At 43.8% G+C, this 23,254-nt stretch overlaps 1 protein-coding gene across 1 annotated transcript; it reads left to right on the forward strand.

Annotated features, from left to right (window-relative positions):
- Positions 1 to 552: 552 nt before the first annotated feature.
- scd (stearoyl-CoA desaturase) lies at positions 553 to 22,581 on the forward strand. The gene is made up of 5 exons (XM_033012786.1): positions 553 to 1,021; positions 1,425 to 1,555; positions 8,255 to 8,460; positions 13,835 to 14,067; positions 19,697 to 22,581. Exons 1-5 carry the CDS (start codon positions 742 to 744, stop codon positions 19,894 to 19,896), a joined length of 1,050 nt encoding a protein of 349 aa, XP_032868677.1. The 5' UTR covers positions 553 to 741; the 3' UTR covers positions 19,897 to 22,581.
- The last annotated feature ends 673 nt before the right edge of the window (positions 22,582 to 23,254 follow it).

Consider the following 23,254-nt stretch of genomic DNA (forward strand, 5'->3'; position numbering starts at 1 on the left):
TTTCGAAATTGTTATTTAATGTTATCGCACATGCTCACGCGGTTTGGAAAAGGGGCAAAATACACAACCGTGGATTTTTAAACAGTTTTTTTAAAGACTAATTAAAAAGGCAAAGAGTTTAAAATCACCACGGGTTGAGATATTGAATTGGTGGACACTAGGACCTGCGGGAAATCCTGGCACAATGACCTATATTTTCCTTGGGTTACTATAGGCCGTTGACTCGCCCGCTCAGGTGATATTTACTTGCCGCCAACCAGAAAGGCGCGTTATCTTACGAGAAGCAATTAAAAATAAAGAGGGGCGACGTGAAATTATTTTTTAAACTTTTAATTTAAAATGCATTTGTGGCTGCAAATAGCAGCGCGAATTGAAAAAGGGGATAGATAAGTCACTCCACCCTGGTTGAATTCACGGTGCAAAAGTTGTATTGCGTTGCGCATATATTAGACATGTAATTGTGTGCGAGTGTTGCAAGCATAACATGCCACCAATATATGGCCAATCAGCTCTGGGGTGTGGTGGTACCAAAGCGAGCTGAACCAATGAATGCAATGTGATTCCGTCTTCCGAAAAGTATCAGCCGGCTGCTTTATTGATCATCTTCATCCCCAACAACACCCACTTGTCCATCAGCATCTCGGAGGCTGCACAGAAGAGCACACAGCGCCACAGGCTGGTGTTGCTATCCGGAGTAGCTCTGCACTGCTGCCTTGCACAGTCACTGCCGCCGCCACCACCATGAGCAGCAGCACCACCACGACGACGACGACGGCCCGCAGCCACAGCCTGGCGCCGACCGCCGAGCCCGGCTCCGACGCCCAGCTCGCCCCCTTTCCCGACTACATGGACGACCGTCCGCCGGTCGACGACTCCTTCGACACCACGTACGTGGAGAAGAAAGCCAAGCCGCCCATGAGGATGGTATGGCGGAATATCATCCTGATGGGCGCTCTGCATCTCGCCGCCGTCTACGCCCTCACCCTGGCGCCATCCGCCAAGGCTCTGACCTGGCTCTGGGGTAAAAACAAACTTTTATTTTTTTTTTATCTATCGCATGATGCATCATTTCATTTTTTCTCTCCCCCACCCCCGCAACCCCGTGTTTAAACGGTGCATTAATATTTGCAACAGTTTGAGGCAAAATAGCATGCGTCATGTTGATTAAATCGTTCCTAGTCGATGCAATAATATAAAAAATGAACGTGTTGTTGGATTCCTGTGAATAATCTAAGCGCTGCGATGCTAATGGCGCTCGGTTTCTGTATGAAATGCTCGCTGCGTATTAAAGTATTTTTGCACTACCCTTTGTTCTCTTCCCCTTCTCTCTCTCTCATTGCCCTCAGTGGTGGAAACAAGGTTGCAGTTGTTTTGTCGAGGCTTTCACTGGCTGCTTCAACTGCGTATTTTTCTTTCCCCTGCAGCCGCCTTCTGTTTCCTGCTGAGCGCTCTGGGGGTGACGGCAGGCGCTCACCGGCTCTGGAGTCACCGTTCCTACACCGCCGCCACGCCGCTCAGGGTCTTCCTGGCCATTGCCAATTCCATGGCCTTTCAGGTAAAGTCTTTCCGCTTCAATAACCCGCAGTTGTGAGTTGCAGAGGTGGCGAATATAGATTACGTGCTCTCTTTCTCTCTACCCCCTCCTCCCTCTCACACGAGGGGAAGGACGGTAAACAGACTACAACAGTACATGGAACAGCACAGGAACAGGCCCTTTGGCCCACAACATCAATACTGAACGTAAACACAACACTCAACGGGTTACTGTGAATGCCATGTTAAACTAATTGCTGCCTGCACATGATCCATTTGCCTAGATTAAAAACCCTAAATCCCACTATTTTATCTGTAAAAATAAATAAAACTCTTGCCCTGTTTAGCTCCTTTAAACTTCCACATCATGTTTCTTACCTTTATTTCCATCCTGGGGTGGGGTGGGATGTTCTGACTGTCTACCCTATCTATGCCTCGCATAATTGTATAAACTGTTATCAAACTCAAACACTCCAGAGAAATGAATCCCATTAAGTACTAAAAACACTCAGCATATCAGGCAGCATCTGCAGAAAGAAACAGTTGGCTAACGATGCATGCCTTTCCACAGATACTGCCTAATCTGGGTGTTTGTTTACAGCATTTTCTGTTTTTATTTCAGACTTCCAATAGTTGAAGATATTAAAGTTTCAATAATTGGAATCCTGTTTGACTCTCTCTCGATCATTTGGTTGGTTAATTACTGACTAATTCAATTTAATCTAGCAAATTCAACATTTTTTTTTCAACAGCAGAATCGTAGTGATGAGGGGTTTTATTCAGTGAAGGGGTGTTTCAATAACTCTTAATTCCTGTTGTTGAGCAGAATAATTTATCCAGGTGAAGTGGCATTAAACAGGGGTAAAATGAAATTATGATCATGGAGGGTGATACAGAGACTGCTCACAGCTCGACTCACCCCACTCTTAGTGGGGAATTTGTTAATAGACCCTGTAAATGTGTGGGTTTCCTCCAGGTACTCCAATAGTCGCCCACCTCTCAAGGATGGTCTGGTTGGTAGATTAATTATGTAGTATAGGTGGTTGTTAAAAAGATTGGGGTGGGATAAGTTGATGAGAATGTGGTAAATTTGTATAATTCATTGCCACAGAAAGCTGTAGGGGCCAAGTCAATTGATATTTTTAAGATGGGAATTTCATATTCTTGATTAGTACGGATGTCAGGGGTTATGGGGAGAACACTGGATAATGGGTTTGAGAGGGGAAGATAGATCAGCCATGATTGAATGCAGGAGTAGTCTTGATGGGCCAAATGGCCTAATTCTGCTCCTACAACGGAATTGTATGGGCCAAAATGTGGTAAATTGTTAAGAACTGGAGTAGACATGATGGGTGGAACAGCAGCCTTGTGTGTTATGATGAAGTAAGCAATTAGCAGCTAGAGTTCTGAAGCACTGATCCAGCAATGAGTTCAAACCCCACCATTGGCAGCTGAGGGATTTAAATTCAAGTAATTACATTAGCTATTTTGAGTTGTCTCAGTTATAGTAATCATAAAACTAATGGATTGTGATTTTAAAGCACCATCTGGTTTGCGAAAGTGCTTCAGGGAAATATATCTGATTGCCTGGTTTGTCCTTTTAAGTTTCCAGACCCATGAATGTGGTTGATTCTTTCGGATGCTGGGGGATGGAGGAACCATGTCTCTCGCTAATGATATCTATGTTCAGTGAATGGATTTTAAAATATTGAAGCAGCAATTTTATTTTTACTGTTGTGCTGTTGCATCTATTTGAGCTACATAGAGAAGAGATGAAGTCAGTTTAGTTTGGAAATACCGAGTGAAAATAGGCCCTTCGGCCCACCTAGTCCGCACCAACCTGCATCCCCCACACATTAACACTATCCCACACACACACCAAGGACAATTTACATTTATAGCAAGCCAAGTTACGAACAGACCTGTACGTCTTTGGAGAATGGGAGGAAACGGAAGATCTTGGTGAAAAGCCCACGCAGGTTATGGGGAGAACATACAAAACCATACAGACAGCACCCATAGTCAGAGTCAAACCCGCTCTCGAGCTGTAAGGCAGCAGCTACCTTACAGCTCCACTACTGTGCTGCCCTATGATCCATTATGTTGTCAACCACATGGGTGGGGTGGGGGGGGAGGGGGGGGAGGAGAAAAGGATGAAATTGAGGAGTTTGGAAAGGGTTTAATTAGGAAGACGTTCAGAGGTTGCGATTTCTCAATGACTCCAGTCCCTGTCGATGTGGAAATCGATGGGCAGAAGAGAGAGATGCAGAGGAGAAAGGGCTTCCATTCTTGTGGACTTGGGACATCATGCACTGCCCAGTTGGGTTGTAGCTCAACAGGGTTGTGGCTGGGGTTTGAATGCCATTTAAGAGGGTTTAAACTGGGTTGGCAGGGATGCGAGTCTTATGTTTTGTAATCTGGGGAAAGATTGGTGAGGCATAGTTTAATCAGAGTTTAAAAAGCAGAGGAAACAAAAGTTGTAAATGAACAAGGAAAAATAATTCTAGCCTAAATGCAAGGAGCATAGTAAAATATGGCACTTTAATTGAGGGTGAGGGTGGATAAAGGGAGAGTTTTTTAAGCTGTAGTTCAGTAAAATAAGGATAGGAAGCTTTGCTTTCCTGGTCGGATGCGATGGAGGTGTGGCAATATTGGCTAAAGAAATTATCACTGACATTATAACGCTATTATGAAGATAATTGTGTTGCAGAGCAGGAGAACAATTGTACTGTTGACGTGCACTGCAGAGCCCAAACAGTATGAGGAGAAAAATGTTGACCAGTGCAAACGTGCCAGGGCAGTACTAGTGGGAACATTTCAGTTATCCCAAAATTAACTGGGATGCAGTCAGTGGGAAAGCACAAAATACCTCAATAGCACTTGGAATTTTTTATTTTTTTTTACAGCTAGTGTGTTATGAGCCCAACAAAATGGTGGTCTCTTCTGATTCATTTTTGGGAATGTAGCTGGGCAGAAGGAAAGAGTATTTGTGTGTTGGCTTTTTGTGTAGTAGTGGTCGAAATTCCATTAGATTGAACATGGTCATGGGAGAGGACAAATATAAAATGGGAACAGAGTTTCTGGACTGTAGGAAGGGTAGTTTTGTTGGGCCAAAGTGATTTGGCATGGCTGAACTAGGAACCAACTCGAAAGCAAGAGGATGGTTTTAAGAAGGGGATTTGAGAGATTGTGGGGGAAATTTACATAAGGGAAAGCGTGTAACTGGCAAACCTAGACTCCCGTGCATGACTAAATGCATGAGGATAAGGTTCTGTGTAAAATGAAAGGTTATGTCATTGTGCCATTAAAAAGGAAAATAGGAAAAAACAGAAGTCAAGATCAAAGTAATTTTAATTGTAAAAGTTAAGGTGACGAACAAGAGAGAAGGACTTAAGAACCAAAGATGATCTGTAAGTGAACGCAGGGGATGTGGGTACAGTTCTTTGAGTATCTTGTGGCAAAAGATGACAGTGGTTATCTAGCCATTAAGGCAAAATGATTTCAAAATATTGGATGTACAAACATAAAAGATTAAATATTAAAGAGTTGGCTTTTTACAAGTTGGATAAATCACAGGCTTGACTGAAATGTATCCCAGACTGTTTCTTTAAAAGCACAAGACAATTATGGGGCTTTGCTTTTTTTTTTTCAATCCTCTTTGGCTGCATCTGAGGTGCCAGGGGAGTGTGGGAGTGCTCATAAACTGTGTTTAAAATAGACGCAACGGATAAATAAGAATTGCATGGCAGTTTGGATTAACTTCACCAGTGGGCTGATTATTGGAATCATTGGAAATTATTTAGGAAATGTGTAGGAAGGAACTGCAGATGCTGGTTTACACTGAAGATAGGCACCAAATGCTGGAGTAACTCAGTGGGTCTGGCAGCATCTCTGGGGGAAAAAAGGAATGGATGAATTTTTGGATCGAGATCCTTCTTCAGAAGAAGGGTCGAGACCCGAACCGTCACCTATTCCTTTTCCCCAGAGATGCTGCCCGACCCACAGAGTTGCTCCAGCATTTAGTGCCTATCTTATTTATTTGGGAACTCTCGGTTAAATTGACAATACTCTCTGTGGATTTTTTGGGGGGGGGGGGTTATGTCTGACTGGCTGTCTTTTTGAGCAGATAATGAGAAGGACATTGTGTTCTGTGATTCATGAATGTTATATATTTCTCATTTTTGGCAAGGTTCCATGTGAGACTGGTCAAATAATGTTGATGTCCATGGGATCCTGGAGGAGCAACAAAGCAATGCAGAATAATTGGCACCATGGTGTGGGTGGGGGGAGTGAAAATGGCCTTGGAGGCTACAACCACTCCAAGTTCACTACATTCACACAGAATAAAAGGACATACCTTTAGAAAGGCGATGAGAAGGAATTTATTTAGTCAGAGGTTGGTGAATCCGTGGAATTCATTGCCATAGACGGCTGTGGGGGCCAAGTCGCCCTGCTAAAGGCAGAGGTTGACAGATTCTTGCTTAGAAAAGGTGTTGGTGGTTATGGGGGGAAGGCAGGAGTATAGGTTTGAGAAGGGAAGATAGATCGGCCAAGATTGAATGGCGTAGTCAACTTGATGGGCCGAATGGCCTAGTTCTGCTCCTGGAATATATGAACTAAATTTAAAATGTTTATGGGATGGTTTACTTTTGTTAACTGAGACACAGTATGACAGCAAGGTGATTGTGCTGGAGCTGTGATCCAGACTGACTAGATCCTAGCTTGAATATCTCATATAACTGGTCACCACATTATAGGAAAGGTTTGACTTTAGGAAAGAGTTTAGGAAGGTAGGAAAAGAGAAGGCAGGGGACATTCACCATGATGTCAAGCTTCATTGTTGCCATGGGGACACCGCTGATGGGAACTTGAGGTGGATAAAAACGAGGGGAGGCCTAGTATGTCCCTCCCATTTACCACTCTTTCCTTCAGCAAAAGGGATCAAAAATTAGACAAAGTACATTTTGAAATAATTGATAGGTTTAGAGGAGGCACAAGGACAATTTATTTTCTCTCAAAAGTGTGGTAGACACTCTCGGTAGCTTTATCACATTGTATTGTATTTGGAGAGTTGTGATCTGCAGGACTGGGGGCCTACTGCTGAAAATGAGATCAGGCTATCAACCAGCAGTGTCACGATGGGCCGAATGGCATCCTCCTGTGTCATATAATTCCATTATAATTTTCCTGGTTGCTGTTGGGAATTACACACCAGTAATAGCTACAAAGAAAGCTTGCACATACCGCAATTCATTGTAAACCCTTGTTATTCTCCAAAAATATAATGCTGGCTACTCTGTTTTAAAAATTTGTCTTTAAGACGCAGCTCCTGTTTGTATTCCATCTCCAGATCTGGCTCCATTGTTTATGTCTGGGATTTCTTCCCTCGTCCATTTTCCCTGACTCATTTCTGTTTACGATGATGCATAAAATCTAGCATTGATTGCACTTTTAGTCATCCATCATTCTGGGGCACAGTTTTCTTTTGTATGATGCAGCTTTTTATTTTTTTTGTGTGTGTGTCATGTGCCTTGGGGAATTTGAGTAGGTTAAAGATGTTGCATAATTTCCAGTGGCTGCTTTGTTTCAAGTGAACAGCCAGTTGAGTTCATTGTCATGTGTGCAAGTGCGGTGTGGTGTAAGTACAATGAATATGTTGTGTCGTGGGATTGTAGAGTTTAATTTGGAGATGCAGCGCGGTATCAGGCCCTTCGGTTCACCGAGACCGCTCGGACCAGCAATCCCAGCACATTGACACTCTCCTACACACGCACACACTCGAGGGACAATTTACATTTTTACCAAGCCAATTACCCCCCACAAACCTGTTTGGCATTGGAGTGCAAACCGGAACTCCCGGAGAAAACCAACGCAGTTCACAGAGACAGTGCCCTGGATCGGACCCGAATCTCTGCTACTGTGTCCCCCTGTGCTTTGAGGGAACTGCACAATGCGTTGAGAAAATCCTAAAAGCAGGAAAAATCCACATTTGTTGGAGACCTGAAATAACAGGCAACGTTGCAATACCTATCGGGTCAGGAAGCAACTGTGGGGAGAGAGAGGGAAGGAGAGTTAGTTATGGGTCGTTCTTTCATCCAAGGTTATTCCTGTGATCAGGTGCCGACCCAGATTCTCCTGCTTTCAGAGCAGCCACATTAATGAGCAAATAATTTGATGCTTGGATGGAGTGTCGAAATCAGAAACCAGAAAATGGTGCCTGAGTAATTGGGCACACCAGGCTGCATCTCTGAAAGATATGGTTAGGTGATGTTTCAAGTCGGGACTCTTCAGGGTGGAGGAAAAGAGTCCTAACCTGAAACATTATCTATTTCACTCCACATTTACCGCCTGACTTGCTGAGTTCCTCCAGCACTTTTATTTTGCTCAAGATATCTGCATCTGCAGTCTCTCATGTCTCCAACCCAGTTTATTTTATTATTGTACTGAGATACAATGAAATGGCTTTTATCTGCATTCTATCCGGTCAAATAAGATACTATACGCAATTACAGTAAAGCCGTCCAAAGTTCACGGATAAAATATAACGGGTACAGCATTTAGTGCAAGATAAGTTCCAATTGAAGATGGATTAAAGGTCGCCACGTTGAATGAGAGGTCAGGGCTGCACTCCAGCTGGTGAGAGAACTGTTCAGTTGCCTGGTAACAGCTGGAATGAAACTGTCCTACATTTACTAACGTTTTGTGACTATTCCTTCTTTAGAACCATATTTATGAATGGGCGAGGGACCACCGTGTTCACCATAAGTTCTCCGAGACGGATGCCGACCCTCACAATGCCTCCCGTGGCTTTTTCTTTTCGCATGTGGGTTGGCTCATGGTTCGCAAGCATCCAGATGTGATTGAGAAGGGGAAGAAGCTGGACCTGACCGACCTGAAGGCAGACCCTGTTGTCATGTTTCAAAAAAAGTTAGTAGCATATCCTCTTTCTCCACCTAGCTATAAACATTAGATGCTTAGAAACCAACCCATGTGTTCCCCACCGGATCCTGCCTGTGGAATAACAATCCCTTCTGCTTGAGTCTCAACCCAGCTTCGAGTGGTCATAAGGTCCTGGATCAAAGCTTCCGTGAGTTTTGAAAGGTGTGGGAATGGGTTTTGGATGAAGACGCAATGACTTGGAGCTTAGACCATGTTGGAGCCAGATAATGGAAGCTTTCTGCTTGTCATAAGTTCACAAGTTATAGGAATAGAATTAGGCCATTCGGCCCATTGAGTCTACGCCATTCAATCCAGGCTAATCTCAGTCTCCCAATCCCATTTTCGTACCTTCTCCCCATAACCCTTGACACCCGTTCTAATCAAGTCTATCTCTGCCTTAAATATATCCACTGACTTGGCCTCCACAGCCCATTGTGGCAATGAGTTCCACATATGAGCTGCCCTCTGACTAAAGAAGTTCCTCCTAGCCTTTCTAAAAGAGCGCTCTTTAATTCTGAGGCTAAGACCTCTGGTCCTAGATGCTCCCACCAGTGGAAACATCCTTTCCACATCCACTCTATCTATGCCTTTCATTATTCTGCAAGTTTCAATGTGGTCTCCCTTAACCATCTAAACTCCAGCGAGTAGAGGCCCAGTGCTGTCAAGCACTCATCGTATGCTAACCCACTCTTTCCTGGAACCATTCTTGTAAACCTCCTCTGGACCCTCTCCAGAGCCAGCACCTCCTTCCTCAGATACAGTCATGGTCTGGGATGCCAGGATCTGCCACAGTATTACTGGAATCCCAGTTCTGTGACAACATGAATTAAATATAGTGCCCTCCATAATGTTTGGGACAAAGACCCATCGTTTATTTATTTGCCTCTGTATTCCACAATTTGAGATTTGTAATAGAAAAACTCATGTGGTTAAAGTGCACATTTTCAGATTTTATTAAAAGCCATTTTTATCCATTTTGGTTTCACCCTGTAGAAATTACAGCTGTATTTATACAAAGTCCCCCCATTTCAGGGCACCATAATGTTTTGGACACATGGCTTCACAGGTGTTTATAATTGCTCAGGTGTGTTTAATTGCCTCAATGCAGATATAAGAGAGCTCTCAGCACCTAGTCTTCCCCCCAGTCTTTCCATTACCTTTGGAAACTTGTATTGCTGTTTATCAACATGAGGACCAAAGTTGTGCTAATGAAAGTCAAAGAAGCCTTTATGAGACTGAGAAACAAGAATAAACTGTTAGAGACATCAACCAAACCTTAGGCTTACCAAAATCAACTGTTTGGAACATCATTGAGAAGAAAGAGCACTGGTGAGCTTACTAATCACAAAGGGACTGGCAAGCCAAGGCAGACCTCCACAGCTGATGACAGAAGAATTCTTTCTATAATGAAGGAAAATCCCCAAAAACCTGTCCGACAGATCAGAATCACTGTGCAGGAGTTGGGTGTGGATTTGTCAATGACTACTGTCTGCGGAAGACTTCCTGAATAGAAACAAGATGCAAACCACTGGTTAGCTGCAAAAATAGGATGGCCAGGTTACAGTTTGCCAAGAAATACTTAAAAGGGCAACCATAGTTCTGGAAAAAGGTCTTGTGTACAAGTGAGACGAGGATTAACATATCAGAGTGATGGCAAGAGCAAAGTATGGAGGAGAGAAGGAACTGCCCAAGATCCAAAGCATACCACCTCATCTGTGAAACATGGTGGTGGGGGTGTTATGGCTTGGGCATGTATGGCTACAGAAGTTACTGGCTCACTTATCTTCATTGATGATACAACTGTTGATGGTAGTAGCATAATTAATTCTGAAGTGTATAGACACATCCTATCTGCTCAAGTTCAAACAAATGCCTCAAAACTCATTGGCCGGCGGTTCATTCCACAGCAAGACAATGATCCCAAACATACTGCTAAAGCAACAAAGGAGTTTTTCAAAGCTAAAAAATGGTCAATTCTTGTGTGGCCGTCAATCACCTGATCTGGACCCCAATGAGCATGCCTTTTATATGCTGAAGAGAAAACTGAAGGGGACTGGCCCCCAAAACAAGCATAAGCTAAAGATGGCTGCAATACAGGCCTGGCAGAGCATCACCAGAGAAGACACCCAGCAACTGGTGATGTCCATGAATCGCAGACTTCAAGCATTCATTGCATGCAACAAAATACTAAATATGACCACTTTCATTTACATGACATTGCTGTGTCCCAAACATTATGGTGCCCTGAAATGGGGGACTAGGTGCAAACACAGTTGTAATTTCTACATGGTGTAACCAAAATGTATAAAAATGGCCTTTATTACAAATCTCAAATTTTGGAGTGCAGAGCAAATAATTAAATGGATCTTTGTTCCAAACATTATGGAGGGCACTGTACGACACAGTTGGCTAATGTCTAATAACTCAGTCTGATGAGATGTGAATTGAATGCAAAATATGCCTGAAAAGATGCTGCCTGTCCTGAGTGACTCCAGCATTTTGCATCTGCCTGGCTCAGAGCTGCATTGTTAACCATTCCCATCTCGTGTAGCAGGTGGATGATTCTGTTTGGGCCTGCAGAACAGAGTAATTTTAGACTGCTTTTTAAAAATGTCTTCTTTTCATACAAGGTGAAAAATGGCATTGCAGAACAAAACCAAATGCTATCTTGAACAAAAGAAACACAAAATGCAACAGCCACTTCAGGGTTGAATTTAGGCCATTAACAGACATAGAACACCTATTAAAATGATCAAGTGCTGGAGTAATTCGGCAGGTCAGGCAGGCAGCATCACTGAAGAACATGGATAGATGTCGTTTTGGGTTAGGACTCTTCTCCTTTCTTAAACAAAATAGTTTCAACGTTCCTAGTGAGAGCTGCAGTAGACGAGTTGAGTTGGATTTTAAACTATATTGTCGAATTGTGAAAGAGAAATTTACTAAACCATTCCAGAAAAGGCAGAAAATCTGGAATTATTGCCCATTTAACTGTCCTGCTTTGGAATTATCACCCATAATCAGTGGCAGACTGGGTCTAAACATATTGGCTGCCAGGAGACAAAGGGGGCCCACCCACAACTACAATGCTATCATTTAACAGGGCCCCACTTGCCATCACTTGTTATCACTTCATCAGGCAAGCTGACACCCTGGTCAGTCCGCCACTGCCCATAATGCACCATGGAACGGTGAGCAAGAGGAAGCCCGAAATATGTGCGACCCAGTGTAAACTATATGGTGGCTCGGAGGAGCCAGAGCACTCCTTAGCTCCACTGTACTGAGCCTCTTACTGCACCAACTTGTTTTTCTGTTTTGCTACCTTAGAATGCAGTGAGCTGGGAAACTCCTTGATTATGAGACCCAGCCCAAAAAAAAGCATAGGCCCTTTGTTAGAATTTTATGTACCTTGGCAAGCCAGTTTTTCGAACTTAGCAGCTGTCTGTGCAAGAATGCTGAGATAATTTGAAGCTGTTTAAATTTTGACAATTACAGCCATCTTCGGTATATACAGCAGGGGAGCAGGCCCTTCGGCCCACAATGTCTGTGCAGAGCAAGAAGCCAAGATAAACTAATCTCATCTGCCTGCATGTGATGCATATTCCTCCATTCTCTGTATATCCATAAAAACACTCTTAAATGTCACTATTGTATCTTCAATGTGCCATAAGCACAATTCAGTTTGTTTTTATGGGTTAATTCTTAACTTGAGTCGGCGGGGGAAGTATTTACAGTGCCACCCTAGTTGATCGTCGAAGATGCTGGCAGCTATCTTGTAGCTGCCAGTAAAAAAGGTTCATTTGCATGCAATTCCATTCGGTGTTTCCCAGAGCATACAGCTTGTGTCGCGACCAATTTATGCATGGCAAGATAGTACATGTAGCAAAGTGGATCAAATTATTAGTACCTACTATTGGGTTTACTCCATAACCTATCACCAGAGATGAACCCTGTGTTTTTTGGATCCTTGCGTCTAGTGCAGAGATACAGTGCGGAAACCGGCCCATCGGTCCACGGAGTCTGCACCAACCAGCGATCTCCGCACACTAGCGCTATCCTACACACACTGGGGGCAATTTATAATTATACCAGTCCAATTAAGCTACAAACCTGTATGTATTTGGAGTGTGGGTGGAAACTGGAGAACCTGGAGAAAACCCACGCAGGTCAAGGGAAGAACGTACAAACTCCATACAGACAGCACCCGTAGTCAGGATCAAACTTGGATGCCCGGCTACAACTCTACTGCTGCGCCACTGAGCCGTGCTTTGTTGAAAGGGTTTGAGTTATAATATTTTGTCCAAATATCAACCTTCAACAATGTAGTGCTCTGTTAAACTGTTGCCTAGGATTGGACCTTGGACCATTTTGAGTGGGGTTTGAACAACTTTCTCAAACTAGCTTCTAACTGAGCCAGAAACATTGAGTTAACCTGGAGTCTGTGACAGGAAGTGATTGTATACCACGACTAAATGTGTCTTTGAAACAATCTAACAGCTCTTCTCTTTTGCTTGTGCATAAGCTGAGTTTTTAGTTTCAAGCTCAGTTTAGTGAGGCCCTTTGGCCCACTGAGTCCATGCTGACCTGCTCACATTGGTTCAGTTGCCCCTCTGTTGCATCCGTTCCATACACAGCAGGGGCACTTTAGGTGCCAATTAACCCAAGCCCCACATGTCTTTGGGATGTGGGAGAAAACTCACATGGGCACATAGAGGATGTGGAAACTCCACACAGACAGATCCCGACGTCGGGATCGAACCTGGGTCCCTAGCGCTAAGAAGCAGAGGTCTATCAGCTGGCCACTGTGGTGGCCCTAATGAAATAAAAAACTTAGCTTGCTCTTATAACTGCTACATTTTATCAGCTTTCAACTCAATGGGTGTAAAGTGGAACGACTTGCAAGCAGTTGATACAATTGAGGATTCCAAGCAATTAATTAAATATCAGATTTAGTTTGGCACATGTGAAATGTCTTCATACATAGGGGTGTGAGACTGATATGCCAGAGGCCCGGGATTGATCCTGACTACGGGTGCAGTCTGTACAGAGTTTGCACGTTCTCCCCGTGACTGCCTGGGTTTTCTCTGGGTGCTCTGGTTTCCTCCCACAGCCAAAGACACATATGTTTGTGGGTTAATTGGCTTCTGTAAAATTGTACCTAGTGTGTAGGATAGAACTAGTGTGTGGGTGATTGCTGGTTGGTGAGGGATCAGAGGGCCGAAGGGCCTGGTTCTGCACTGTCTTAAAACTAAAATTTGCAAACAGCCCCGAGCCCAAGGTTTAATAAAAATGCTTCCTGGAACTGTAACTTAAACACTGGTAATGTGTTTTTCTAATGTGTAACAAACGCCTGCCTCTTTTCCAGGTACTATAAACCCTCTGTGGTGCTTTTGTGTTTCGTGCTCCCGACATTTGTTCCCTGGTATTTCTGGGAGGAGACCTTTTGGACTTCCTACTTCCTGGCCGCCATCCTGAGATACACGTTGGTGCTGAATGCCACCTGGCTGGTGAACAGCGCAGCCCACATGTTCGGTAACAAGCCCTACGACATTACAATTAACCCCCGGGAGAACAGATTTGTCGCATTTGGAGCAATAGGTAAGAATGCCCCGCTGTATATTCATCGGGCAACTATGCCTCCCGTTTAATCCGACTTATCTTTTAGATGTTTGCAAATTTGGTTGCTGCTGCTAATCATGTGCCCAAATCTGCTTGGCTTGGAATTTACTGTTAACCACAGAGTGTTTATTTAGCATCTTTAATACTTGACAATCTAATGGACTGGTGCATTAAGATCCGGCATGATTTTTGACTTTGCAACCCAGGCATCTGTCTTTTTGCATAGCTTTCGTTAATTTGTTCTATGTATCTTTTCATTATCCCTTGCTTCCCTCTCCCCTGACTCTGTCTGAAGAAGAGTCTCGACCCGAAACGTCACCTATTTCTTTTCTCCAGAGATGCTGCCTGACCCGCTGAGTTACTCCAGCATTTTGTGTCTTATCTTTGGTGTAAATGGGCATCCACAGTTCCTTTCCTTCACATGTGTTGGTAGATAGATTTGACCAGAGGCTTGGTCAGAGGTGGGTTTGAAGATGAAGGATGGAGGGGGGGCAGGGGGGTGAGAGATGGAGGGGGATGGTAGGAATGATGGGGGGGTGGAGGGAGGGGGGGTGTAAAGCAGAAATTGTGCTGGGCTGACACATTCAAAGTTGGAACCAATAAAAGGGGATTGTTGGCCAAATAGGAATACATGAGCTGCCAGAAATGGAGGTCTGGGCATTGGAGGTGCCAGGAAATTGTATTGGTGAGGACGTGGAGGAACAATTTTGAAATGTGAAATCATCTGAGAACAGAGCCCTGTTGAGAAGGGTTGATGGGTGAACAGGGCTTTTGTGTGTCAGTTTGAGCTGCAGTGTTTTGGATCAGCTCCAGTTTGGAGATGTTTGTATTGCAGACTGGGAGTGTGTGTTGGAATAATCGCAGTGCAAGGCCATTGTGCAATGAACCTGGACCTCTGCGGTCAGGTTGCCAATAGGACAGTGAGTCTCCTTGAGAATCAAACCTTGTGCATTCCTTTATCACAATGTAGCCAGATTCAAAACCTTTGCCTTGAGTTATTGGGTGAAAGGTGAATATGCCTGTAGCTGTGGGGGAACCAAAGTAATGAAATGTCACTATGTATCCTGTCTGAAGGTTGTTTGAACGATACAATGGAGCACTGAACAGTTATTTTGTTGTTCATGTTCTTTCCACAATTTGTTTTCCCTACTGCATTTTACTCAAAACTCTGAGGGAAGATCTGCATAAATATTCCCACAGCCCCTAAAGTAACCCAGCAAATCTCTGGAGGATTCAGCTCTTTACATCTGAAATTGTTTGTTTGACTTTGGTCTCTTAATCAATTTAACAGGCACATGTTTCTCCTCGAGGGAACTGTACCTACGGCCAGAAACAATAGAAATCTATTGTTTTGGGTTAATATGGATTTTTTTTTTTCTTTTAAATTTAGGCTCAATTGAACTCTGCTACTTGGGAAACTGTTAATAACAGTCCCCCTTGCCCTGACCCCAACCTAACACTGAAAAACCACCACAATTTGTTGAATATCTTTCCCTTGGTATAATACTTCATAAGGCCCTTCACACAGGAGCAATTGGACAAGATTTAATGCTACCCACGTTAGAAAGCATCAAGTTACAGAAAGCTTAAAACTTGGCAGAGCTAGATTTTTGAAGACTTATAGCCCTGTCCCACTGTACAAGTTCATTCAAGTGCTCTCCCGAGTTTAAAAAAAATATCTCCAACTCGTGGTAAGCACGTAGAATGAACGTAGCGGGTACGTCGGAGCTCGGGGACGTCTCTTAGCGGCTCGTAATGCTAACGGCAGGTACTTGGGAAACGCGGTGAACTCGGGAAGACTCGTGAAGATTTTTCAACATGTTGGAAAATGACCACGAGAGCCCCGAATACCATTACCGTAAATCTCCGAGTTCGTATCAGGGCAAACTCGGGAGAGCTCTTTGAATGAACTCGTACAGTGGGACAGGGCTTTTAAAGTTTTGGTGATTAATTCCAAGTTTAGGGGTAATTGTAGTGCTACCAATAACGACAACCCAATAATTGTTGTAGTGCCAGATTTATTTGCAATGAGGGAATGAAAGGTAGCATTGGTTGATGGGGCTTGACAACAGAAAAGCACTATCCACCCATCTTGTGGATCAGTCTCAATATTTGAGCTGTGAAATTATTAACCTTCAGCCATTTAACTGTCTCTGAACTGAATACATACCCGAGGAGCCCCAAGGCCATTTGGTTATCAGCTGCATTGTTATTGCAGACCAGGCTTTGATTTAAGCATGCAGTCAAAATCAACTCGATTTCATACAGCAGCAAAGAGCTTTACATAATAAAGGCATACAATGCTGGAGTAACTTGGCAGGTCAGGAAGCATCTCTGGAGAACTGGGATTGGTGATATTTTGATATCGGGACCCTGTGTTTCTTTCATAATGTGTGTTGTAAAGCATGTGGGCAGTTTCAATTTGTGTTTCAAATACAGATTATTTCTCTTCCCCCCCCCCCCCCCCCCCCCCCCCCCCGAAAAGGAAACCACCTAGTTTGTGTGCTTTAGTCTATGCTGTGAGAGATACATCTTGTTAGGCATTGCAGGGAATACATTGAGGGTAGGCAGTTGACAAAGCATTGTCCTCTGGTCAATGGTGGGTTAGGTCATGGTCGCGTGTTAACTGTTGAACATGGAAAAGTAATGGATGCCAGGCAGGTACCAGTGGTTTCACTAGTCTTAACCCACAATGTTACATGGGGTATGAGAGCGGACCTGTTATAAGCAATAATAAAATCCAAAATGCTGGAAATAGCTCCAGAGAGATGGAACAGAATTAGGCCATTCGACCCATCAAGTCTACTCTGCCATTCAATCGTGGCTGATCTATCTCTCCCTCCAAACCCCATTCTCCTGCCTTCTCCTCATAACCTCTGACAGCCATACTAATCAAGAATCTATCTATCTGCCTTGAATATATCCACTGACTTTGCCTCCACAGCTTTCTGTGGCCAAGAATTCCACAGATTCACCACCCTTACAAATACTAGCATCTGTGAAGTGAAATTGAGCTTAGATGGTGGTGTCATGACCAGTTGGGCTTGTGTTGGTGAAGGGATGTTTGGTTCATAATTCTGATGTCTGAAACATTAGCTGATTCTCTCTCCACAAATGCAACTTGATATGTCAAGTATTTTTAGCTTCCGCAATATTTTGTTTTAAAAGCAACATTTATCAATTTGAAAGACGCACAGTGCTGGAGCAGCTAACTCAGTGGCTCGGGCAATATCCCTGGGGAACATGGTTAGCTGACGTTTTGAGTAGGAACCTTTATTCAGACTAAAATAACTCAACAAGTGCCCTGACCAGAAATGTCACTTATTCATGTTCTCCAAGGTAGCTGCCTGACTCGCTGAGTTACTCCAACCTTTTTTTCTCATCTTGATAAACCAGCATCTACAGTTCCTTGCTTCTACATTCTTAATTGAAATTGAAAATTCTACTTTTGTAGGAGTATTGTAACTATACAGCACAGTAACTGAGGCCCTTCGGCCTGCCACGACCATTTTGATCCCCCTATAAAAGTCCAATTATCCTTCAGTAGGACTGTATCCTTTTGTGGCTTGCCTATAACGAATGCCTCTTAAACATAGGGGTTTGTAACTAATTCCACCACCTCCAGCAGCAAGTTCCAGACAGTTTGGGATAAATAAAAGGACTTGCCCCTTCTACTGTCTTTTGAAATCTCCCTTCTCGCCGTAAACCTATGCTCTTGTGTTTTATACCACTACCATGCGAAAAGGCTATAATTCTCTGTCCTATCTCAACCTGTTTTATAATTTTATGCACCTCTATTGGGCCTCCCTTTGGCCTCCATCTCCCCAAGGGAAACAAACCCAGCCTGTCCACTCTCTCACTAAATCTCACTAAAGCCGGCAACATTCCAGTGATCTGCATAAATCAGCAACTTTTTAAAAATCGGTTACTTGCATCTTATTTGACCACAGAACTGCCTTTTGTTGGCCAGTGCCCGACTCAAAATGGGTTTTATGGCCCATCTTACAGGAAGGAGGAGAGGGTGTTTGGGTGATAGTGGAACCGGAAGCCAACTTTGGAGCCAAATTGTGGATGAAACAGTGTGCGATATCCCACAAATTCTGTTGAAAGTGGAGTGATTGTGAGGAAGTTGGGTCTTTAAATGGTCCATGGAGGTTGTTTTAATTGAGGTTTAGTCTCGAGGTGGCACCTGCATCAATCAACAAAGAAGAAATAGTGTATGCTTCAGGGGAGGTTCAACTTCATGCAGACATTAATGCTGGAATTAAGTCTGAACTGCCTCCATGAGATCAAGGAGCAGTGCTTACAGCCACAATTGGCACTTCAGGCATTGTATCTATCTGCAAACTTCAGTTTACTTTAGAGATACAGCAAGGAAATGGGCCCTTTTGCCCAGCAAGTCCATGCTGACCAGCAATCCCCATGCACTGGCACTTATTTGATGAAATCCCAACATCCTACACACACACACGCACACGCAGACGCACACACACAGACGCACACACACACGACAATTGACAATTTGTTTTAACCAAAGCCAAAATTACCTACAACTCTGCACTGTATTTGGAGTTTGGGAGGAAACCGGAGCTCCCGGGGAAAACCCACACGGGTCACTGGGAGAACGTGCAAACTCCCTACAGACAGCACCCGTAGTCAGGATTGAACCCGGGTCTCTGGCACTGTAAGGCAGCAACTCTACCGCTGCACCACTGTGCCTCCCTTTACTTTGCATTCAGAAAGGAGCTGGCTGGCGTTCAGATCCGGGGTTATGTTGGTGAATTTGCTTTTCTGATGGCGCTGTGCCCAGTGCTGGGGTGAGGAACATAAGATTGCCAGCTCTGGAGCTGAAAAGTGGTAATTTCTCTACTTGGTAAAAACTGGAGACGGTGACGATATTAAATAGCAGTTTAGCGAGGTTACACAAGATTGTTTTTTTCCTATAGTATTTCAATTAATTGATTTTATTTATACATTGTTTTGGATCTGTTACACTGTTGTAAGTAAGAATGTAATTGTTCTATTGGTACATATGACAAATAAACATTTGACTGGAGGTGTAGAAACAAAGAACAGCAGATGCTGGTTTATACCAAAGATAGACACAAAATGCTGGAGTAATACAGTCTCTGAACCTCTGGAGAAAAAGGATGGGTGCCTTTTCGGGTCTGAAGAAGGGTCATAAGGAATAGGAGTGGAATTAGCCCATCAAATCCACTGCTGATTTATCTCTCCCTCCCATTCTCCTGCCTTCTCCCCATAACTTCTGACACCTTTACTAATCAAGAATCTATCTCTGCCTTAAAAATATCCACTGGCTTTGCCTCAACGGCCTTCTGTGGCACAGATTCACCACCTCCTCACTAAAGATCTCGATCCGAAACGTCACCCCTCCTTTTTTTTTCTTTTTTTTGTTCCTCCAGAGATGCTGCCTGACCTGCTGAGTTACTCCAGTACTTTGTGTCTGCTCTTGCCTGTAGGGCTGGATATTGGTCGGTTGGGTATTCTGGTGATGACGGGGTTGCTATTGTTTTGGTTACATTTCTGTGTTCGCCCTTATCGTTGGCAAATTGATGCTGAGAATTTCTCCCCCTCGTGCTTTTTGCAGGTGAAGGATTCCACAACTACCATCACACGTTCCCGTACGACTACTCGACCAGCGAGTACGGCTGGCGAGGAAACATCACCACCTGTTTCATCAACATATCGCGTTGGCTCGGGCTGGCCAGTAAATGTAAGGTGGCCTCCAATGAGCTGATCTTGGCCCGCAGGAGGAGAACTGGAGATGGCAGCACCAGAAGTGGCTGAGGGCGCTCGAGTGAGCAGACTCAACGTACACTGTTGCTCCCCAAAATGCCAAAGACTCCACCAAGTCACGAAGGCAGTTTTGTCAGCAGTTATGATTTTTAAGGTGGAATCCTTTTTAAGAAGTCTCCTCTCTCCACGTTACCAGTAAACTGATGAAAGATTTGAGAATAGCAGGCGGCTGTAAATATAACAATTGTGCTTCATTGTTGATAGTAGACAGTAGGTTCTTGCTCAATTTTGGAATTGACACCTTACTGAATGGTAATCTTTGGGGCATCTGGTTTGTTGCTTGATTCTCCAGAACTGTTTAGTAACAGTGTTAGCTCCCAACACCCATCCATTCTTACCTCTGCTTCAAAGTCTCCTTGCACAGGTAAAGATTTTGCATTAAAGGATTCCATCTTAACTCTCAGCGCAGCCAGGTGCAAGAGATACAAATTTAAGGAAAAAAAAAAAAAATACTGGATCAGAGGGAATTGCTTTTTGTAAATATTTGGCAGAGTCTGCCAACGTCAATGATATGGAAATGATTTGGATTGGGATGACCATGCTTCTCAAATGCTGGCTACTCCCAGAGCTTGCAACGGTGGATGGCATGCCATTCATTGCCATCTATTACACATTTCAAGTATATTGTCTCACTCCATGCAGTATATCATTTTTGCCCATTGCCTTTTGTAATAAGTTGGATTTTAAGTTTGTGTTTGTTAACAGTGTGCCGTAGATCACTAGCCGCACTCCTATTTATTTTGTCTGCATTTGAGTTGCGTATTGGCCTTAAGACCACTCAACAGTTCCAGCACCTCACACGCCAACCCTGATCCATCCCAAGCTCGCCAGTACTTTTTTTTTTTTTCGCCCGATGAAAGCAAATGCTGAGCGACTAACCATTGACCATCAAGCATTTGACACTATTGCATTTTCCCCATTCCCCTCTCCACTTTAATTTCTTGTTAACCCATGTAACAGTTCTAACTTAAACTGAAATCCATGATCTAGCCTCCATTAAGGGGGAGGGGAAGAAATGAGCTTTGGCACACGTTGTGCTCTGTACACTATTGGACATTGACTGATGGACAGTTTGCACCAAATGTTTGTAAGCACCAAACACAATCTTTCTTTCTAATACTCAGTGTATCAATATACAGGTTCGCCTGTGGTCTTTTCTGGAGTTGGAACTTTAGATGGTCAGGGATGTACTGTATATGAAGTTTCCTTTGGAAGATGCTGTGTTCTGAGATTTTTTTTTCCAGTCTTTGAATTTCCTTTTGGTGTAAGGTGTGATGCCATTGTCTTTTGTGTGACTGAATGTTGTGCTTCAATAATCATGCCGAAAGTTAATAGTAATATAATTAAACACTATATTAAAAACAAAAATCTCTCGCTGTTGAAGTTGTCCCAGGTTGCCAGGACTGATTCAAGTTTCCCAAAGCCATTGGGAACTTCAGGAGTCTGGGAGAAGGCTCCCAACCCAAAACGTCATGCATCCCTTGTTTGCCAGAGATGCTGCCTGGCCCGCTGAGTTACTCCAGCACTTTGTGTCCTTTGCTCCTGGAACCAGCTTGTTGCACAGCCTTGCTCCAGAAACAGCAGCTCCTGCATCCTCCCACAGTACAACTTGATCTCCAGAGAATACAAACCAGGTTGGGTATGGCTTTTTTTTTTTTTTCCTCCTCTCTCCATGTTCTTGGGTGTCTCATAAATTGGCAATTGAGATGTCCGTTTGCCCTCCATGTCAAGCAGCAGCAGCATTTGGGTGATTCGATTCTAACCTCTGCTCCAGTACCTCCCTGTGTGGTGGTTCCTGTTCATTGTGGTGCCTCTGGAGTGACTCCTCTCAGCTGGACCAGCAGTGCAGATCTAAGCGCCAAGGAATGATCTTTAATTGCTTGGTCATGAGTTGACTCCAAATGGGTTCAATTGATGGCTCGGACATTTAAAGCAAATTGAACTCCTGCTGAAAGGGACCTGACTCAACAATGGACAATGCCACAGATATTCCATTATGGGTTTGAAATTGATTACAAATTGAGCTTTTATTTCAAACTGACCTCGCCTGCCCGGGGTGTGACCTCTGCCCTTTATCCACCTGCCCCTCGTACGGCTGCGGACATGCTTAGTTTTACGCAGATCAGATAACTTGCCCGAGTCGGGAGCTGCATTGTACCACTGATGTATGCTGTTATCCCCCTCCCCCCCTAATGTGAATGCCACTGACCCGATCATATAACAATCAAAACATTCCTTTCACCTGCAACCTTAATGATTCAGCTGGGGAGGAATGAGGTGAGAAGGTTTGACACCAAGTCACGGATGAATGGGATGTGCCAGTCTAATTTATTTGATGAAATCCCTGCATCCCACCAGAATATTGGCGGTGGGTCTGCAGGTGCCCAAGTCTATTAAACCATGGGACAGAACCCCAACTTGCCTTTTGCTTGATGTGTGTACTTAACAAGAGCTTGAAGAACAACTAACCATCTCGCTGATCAGCAAGTCTGAGCAGACTAGTCTCTGCTTTATTAAAGTCAATGTCCCTATAGTGTGGCAATCTCCTGTTCACCAACACTGTAGTCTGGAACCTGCTGTGAATCATGTTATTGTGTAGATCTTGATGCACTTGTATCAGTGCCACCTGTTCCTATTTTAACAGAGGCAATATTTAAAATAAACAATTTAACTTCCTTTCTTTGTTTTATATTTTCATTCATACTTTTAGTAAGGGGGTCCGAGGATTAGCTGTACTCGTGACAAAGCATTGTGTCGAAGCAGTGCAATAGCTCACTTCTCAAATGGCAGCACAGTGGTACGATCGGTAGAGCTGCTGCCGCACTGTGCTAGAGACCTGGGTTCAGTTCTGTGTGGAGCTTGCATGTTCTGTGTGGAGTTTGCACGTTCTGCCTGTGACCAGGTGGGTTTCCTCTGGGTGCTCTGGTTTCCTCGCACTCCTTTTTGGATGTGGGTGTTTGTAGGTTAATTGGCCTCTGTAAATTACCCCATGTGTCAGCAGTGGATTGGAAAGTGGGTTAAGATAGAACTAGTGAGATTGATGGTGAGCATGGATTTGGTGGGCCAACGGGCCAGTTTCCATGTTGTATCTCTAAACTTAAGTGTATCAATCTGAATGATGTTTCAATGTGACCCCTGCTCCAGCGTAACAAATCTCCATTATTTCTTGCAGAAATGCTGCAATTATTCAGCAGCTTTGTATGCTTTCTCAACTGCACTGAACCTGTGCTGTCATTTTAAGAGTACACCTACCATTCTAACCAAAAACACCGATTCTGCGTTCTCCCCGTGACATTCTGGGTTTTCTCCGAGATCTTTTTTCTCCCACACTCCAGACGTGCAGGTATGT

This window comes from Amblyraja radiata, chromosome 37 (assembly GCF_010909765.2).
Source record: "Amblyraja radiata isolate CabotCenter1 chromosome 37, sAmbRad1.1.pri, whole genome shotgun sequence".
In the NCBI taxonomy this organism is placed as follows: domain Eukaryota; kingdom Metazoa; phylum Chordata; class Chondrichthyes; order Rajiformes; family Rajidae; genus Amblyraja; species Amblyraja radiata.

Coding starts and splice junctions, on each gene's coding strand:
- scd (XM_033012786.1), top strand. CDS start 742: ATGAGCAGCAGCACCACCACGACGACGACGACGGCCCGCAGCCACAGC. Junction 1,022..1,424: donor GGCTCTGACCTGGCTCTGGG/GTAAAAACAAAC, acceptor TTTCCCCTGCAG/CCGCCTTCTGTTTCCTGCTG. Junction 1,556..8,254: donor CCAATTCCATGGCCTTTCAG/GTAAAGTCTTTC, acceptor TTCCTTCTTTAG/AACCATATTTATGAATGGGC.